This window comes from Aphanomyces astaci (assembly GCF_000520075.1).
Source record: "Aphanomyces astaci strain APO3 unplaced genomic scaffold supercont1.208, whole genome shotgun sequence".
NCBI classification, from domain to species: Eukaryota; Oomycota; class Saprolegniomycetes; order Saprolegniales; family Verrucalvaceae; genus Aphanomyces; species Aphanomyces astaci.
Window position 1 is genome coordinate 28,608 of NW_009798471.1, and position 5,238 is coordinate 33,845.

A 5,238-nucleotide genomic window follows, 5' to 3' on the forward strand; every position below is an offset into this window, starting at 1 on the left:
AAAGAGTACCTCGTCAAGTGGCATGGCTTGCCCGATTATGAAGCGACCTGGGAACTTGAGCGGGACATCAAACATGTTTCCCATTTCAAGCGCCTGGTTCAAGATCTGCGAGCGAAGATATAAGCGGCGAAATCGATAACCGGGGGAGAATGTAGCAACGTCACTCCAGTGGCGTCATAGGGTTATCGACCAATCAGAACAGACGTCACTGTTGACGTCAGTTTACGACCAAGCTCGATTGGCGTGCGGCGTGCTCAACCATGGACACCAGAAGTTCCTTCTGCAGAGCGCACGTATGTAAAGCATTAGATATAGTATAGTCAGAGTAGTCATGCATGTAGATGTAGATAACGCCAATCAATCAGTTTTACAATTTCCTCTGCGTTATCAACTCCCTACATGGTCTACAAAATACCTCGCGCCAACTGCTCCTGAACTGCTCACTGGGTCCCACTATCAAACTCAATCGCGGGGTTAAGCAAAGCTGCCCCCCATCGTGCCTGCTGTTCGACTCTACATCGAGCCACTTGGCGACATGCTCCATGCCGCACCTCACCTGGGCATCCAGCTGCACGACCGCGCACCCCTGATCGGGGTGTTTTTGCCGATGACTCGACATCCTGTCAAATTTCCTCCAGTCGGCCGACTACCAAGTTAGTACCATCGTTGCACAGTTCTGCGAAGTGTCAGGGACTAGCCTCAATCTGTCGAAGTGAATTACCCTTACACTCAACGCCCACGAGGAGCTTGTTGGCCGTCCTAGTGCTCCGTTGATTGTCGTTTCCGACACAGTCCCCCATCAAGTTCCTTGGCTCCTTTGTTGACCACAATATGCCTGCCTCGTGAGACGCCTGTATGTCAACGACATGTTCCTCAACCGCTCAACTGCTTTGCTGCGTAGTTGTGTCGGGAACGCACTATCCAGGGAGCAAAACCCTGGCCACATCTATAATCCTGTCGACCATCTGGCACGTTACAGGGGTGACGGTCATCCCTGACCCCATGATCAAATCAACGCACGCTCAACAAATTCGTTCTTGGCATCAAATCCCTCGTCACACCAGTTTTCCATCCCCTCCTGCGTCCGATGTGGTTGTACAATCGTGCTTTGGGGTTGGGGATACCCCACATATCCTCCTCTATTAGAGACCAACGGCTCCGTCTACTACAACAACTGATGCTCACTGCTCCGCAATCACCATGGTTCCGGCTAGTTTGACAGCAATTTGCCTCGTGTCTCGGCCAGTTGTTCCGCGCATCACACCCGTTCGACTTTTTGTGGCTGCGACCACATGACTTGGCTGCACGGCACGACATGTCGGTGCTACACCCACTGTGGAGGGCCGTGTGGGCCTCATGGTCAAAGATGTCTTTGTCCCACCGTATGCCAATTCCCACCAGCTTTGATGTTATATCTATCCATATCTGTGTGGCGTACCACGTACTGTATCCCCACTTCTTGAACCCAACGGGCGATGACGTCGCCACCATCGCGACCAAAGAGCCAACCACCTGACAGTGGGCACTACAAGGAGTGCCCAATGGATTTAGAAGCCTTGGGGACCTACTTCATGTTGGACATGGCGGCTTTGGCCCCCCTTCAACTCATTTCACGACCACGTGTGCTCCAACAAGAACGAAATGTCCGTCTCGATATACCAGCTACGGTTGCAATTTGACCTTACCCCCGAACCCGCTTGAATGTTTGCTATGATGTTCCCTGTGTGACTGCACAATCCACCCAGCATGCATTCCGATCCATCATCAACGACAACGTGTAACCCTTAGAACTCTGACCACTGATATCATCAAACGGATGTCGTTCCATGGCCCTTCCTAATACCTCGAGCATCCTACTCAATCGCGCACTCGAACCAGCTACTCCTTGGCTCGTAGCTACATGCGAAAAATCCGTCGTGCATTTGCCCTGCTGACCCCAGTTCATTCCGACGTGTGGCTCCGTGTAGTTCTGCCAATGCTCCGATAATTCACGCTTTCCGTATCGCCAAGTATCGACGCAACATCGATGATGTGTGTTCACTCCTGCGGTGCTGTCGAAACTGCAGAATATGCGCTGTTTTCCTGTTATACAGTACATAGAGATTGAGAGGTGTCCAGTTTATCTGACAAAATATCATCGACCTCGACTCGTTTTTTACCCACGCATGCACGAGTCCACAACCGCCACGAATTCCTGTTGCATCGTTGCATCATGCTCACGGATGTTACCCTCTCCACCTCGTTTGAGGCCCACTACGTTCGCCGAGGCTGCATTGGCCCTCCATCACCCCCTTCCTTCTGCTCTGATCAGCTGTTGTGGCACTGCTACTTGGCAACCAGGACTGGGTTGAGACTACTCAGGAAGATTACGTTACTAAATGATTAATGAATGCCCTGTGACACTTAGACTAACGGTGCTTCATGTTTACGCTGAATGAAAACTGTATTCGATGCATATTTTTGAGTGAAATCGTACTCCATGAATACGTGTTCTTTCGCTTCTCCAGAGACCTCCAAGTTAATGGAACCTCCTTGGATTAAAAAGGAGGCGAGTAGCAAATCCAACGCAAAAGAAGCCAAGAATATATAAAAGTGCGGCCCCAACCGGGGATCGAACCCGGGACCTCCTGCACCCGCAGCAGGAATCATACCGATAGACCATTACTGTAGGGCACTTTTACACTTCAGATGAAATCCTTTAAACCGACCATTTACAAACTTCATGTCCGAAATATCCACATGTGGGAGTATTCTACTCCGACCGTTATGGAAGCCACTCGTGTTACGGCAGTTTGAGAGGTACATGGGTTGGCTCCACCGTGCATCCAACCCATTCGACTTCCTGCTCTACCACCCGCACCACAAGTCGAAGTGGCTCATGCTGTGGGAACTCCATTCTCTGTGGATTAATGTGTGGAGACAATGGTCGGCTACACTGATGGATGGTCGCATTCAGCTGCCCCACTTCAGCGCGACTATTATGAGTCTCCCAGTGTGGCTTACAACATTCGAGCGGTCCATGTCGAATGGGAAATGTGCTGCCAGCATCGTCAACTCGCCCACCACTCGTCGATGGTGTAGCCATGGTGCACTCAACCAGCTACGCTGTCTAGCTGACATCGTCGCTGTGCATGGTCGATGGCCGACTCGTGCAGAGTTCATGGCGATGATGTCTGATCGAAACCCAGCTGCCCAAGTGGAGATTGGCATGGATGGACGCATGCAATGGGCGACTGTGTGCCGATCCGGGATGCTTTACAACCACCTCACCTGTGTCCATACCAACGTCCTGGGGCTCAACCAGCCGCCTCCCCCGGCCACCCCAGCCCCCCCCACGGCCCGACACCCATTCTATGGCCTGGCTAAGGATGCCCCCGTACACCATGCCCCCATCCATGAGGGACACCACCCCATGTCCAGCACAGCCCGTGCGACTACTGCGGCTATCCACAGCTATGTCAAGCGTGTCAGGCGGACATGTCGGATTCCTCCCCCGGTGCAGGGTGATGTGTGGCTACGCCTACTGTTCCGCATGCTCCCTGTGAACTGCCGTTTTGCCCACCTCCAACCTTCGTTCCATAGCGGGGGCGGCAGTCTTCGTACTTGAGGGGTCTTGGGAGGCCAAGCATCGATCATTGAAGGCCCATGTGTATGTTAAGATGGTTGTGCTGAAGGGAAGTGTAGTCAATCGTACCAGGCGGTGTGCTGCTATGGCTCCGTTGATGTGGGCATTGTTGGTGTCTTCGAACTGTGAAATTTCGGGATCTGGCGCCCTGTTAGTATTTATACTTGGTAAATTTGACTATCCTTTCAACCACAATCTTCAAGTGCTAACAGTGGCCGACAGCAACGAATAGAGTTTATGTCTGTATTTTTGCCTATGAACTCAGAATTGTATGAGACTTTCGATGTGAGATGCAAAATATGATAAATCCACCTGTGTAATCGAAACTCTCTGGAAACGAATATCCTTCAAAATATTACCATACTAAACTTAGGCTGATTTTGACCTTGTCATCATATAACCTGTAACAGCGATTTTGAGTATTAGATTCGAAAGGTTTAGTTTATCAAGGACTCACAGTACCTTCCACTTTCCATTCACTGCCAAGACTAAACATACCAGTAGTTTCATGAATGTTGCGCCATTGCAGTGGTTACATGTATTCATAGCAATGGTTTCAAAGCTATGGCTTCGTGGCAGCACTTTCATTTATTCATTCACTCACCACTCGATGGATACTACAGCAAAGGATTTCATGACGTTCGTCAAGATGGCACGGCCGCGTCCATTGCTGTTGTGCGTGGTGTGTGGAACGAGTACTGCAACTATGGAACAGTCACCCAGGCTCAACCTGCTGCCAACAGGTCAACTCACCCATCACGGGTCCCACGCACAACTGAAAACGTTGCACTAGTCCAGGAGTTCGTACGTGATCGCCGTGCCACGCGCACACGAACGACAGCTGTCGATGTGATGACCTATTTGAACGAGATGGATGTCATGGAAGTTGATCTCAACAACAAGGCACTGACCTGGGCAGCCGTGCGGTCTGTTCAACGCATTTTGAAACGTCAGGGCTACAGGCGTGGGAAGAAGGCCGGCTCATCCAGCTACCATTTGTCCAAGTCCAACGTGCTTGCTCGGGACTCGTACGTCAAGGTGATGCATCCAGTTGTGTGTGCATCTCCGAATGCCAGCGTTGTGTACCTGGATGAGTCATTCATCCACCAGCATTACAAGCGCCACAACGACAGCTTATTCGACCCCAGCGACGACCTGGATGTTCAACGCAAGGAAAACCACAAAGGGCGGCGTTACTGCTTCATAGCTGACATTCTGGACTCGCCGGACATGGAGTGCCAGGTGGTAGCCCTTGACAGAGTTCACATTCCTGCCACATAAGTTTTGCTGAAAACCACAGAACAGACGCCACCTGTCAACACATGTGGTGAGATAGAATCTCGAGTGATGCGGCGCGCATCAAGGTACTTAAAAAGGGAATTGTATTACATCCGAATTGTTGGCATACACTGCGTAGCCCAGGGTAATCAACAATCGGATGGTGGCAAGGGATACAGTAAAAGAAAAGTACATACGATAGGAATGAACGTCCATGTCCATAACTGTTGTCGGCGAAATTATGGTCCTGCCGAAAGGCAGCTTCAACAACACCGTATATTTGATGTTGTTGAATTTTCCTCGAATACTGTGCTTTGATTGGCCAGTTTCCTTTT

The 5,238-nt window shown here is 50.7% G+C and overlaps 2 protein-coding genes and 1 non-coding gene across 3 annotated transcripts; 2 read left to right on the forward strand and 1 right to left on the reverse strand.

The window, feature by feature from the left end:
- Positions 1-2,596: 2,596 nt before the first annotated feature.
- On the reverse strand, positions 2,597-2,668 carry H257_18738. The gene has a single exon. It is a non-coding gene; the product is annotated as a tRNA-Pro (tRNA).
- Positions 2,669-2,803: 135 nt separating this feature from the next.
- On the forward strand, positions 2,804-4,418 carry H257_18739 (hypothetical protein; the record flags this gene model as incomplete). Its single annotated transcript, XM_009847860.1, has 2 exons — positions 2,804-3,599; positions 4,249-4,418. 2 exons carry the CDS (start codon positions 2,804-2,806, stop codon positions 4,416-4,418), a joined length of 966 nt encoding a protein of 321 aa, XP_009846162.1.
- A 59-nt stretch (positions 4,419-4,477) lies between these two features.
- H257_18740 (hypothetical protein) lies at positions 4,478-4,906 on the forward strand (the record flags this gene model as incomplete). The annotated part of the gene is made up of 1 exon (XM_009847861.1): positions 4,478-4,906. The coding sequence occupies one exon, from the start codon at positions 4,478-4,480 to the stop codon at positions 4,904-4,906; it is 429 nt and encodes a 142-aa protein (XP_009846163.1).
- Between the last annotated feature and the right edge of the window lie 332 nt (positions 4,907-5,238).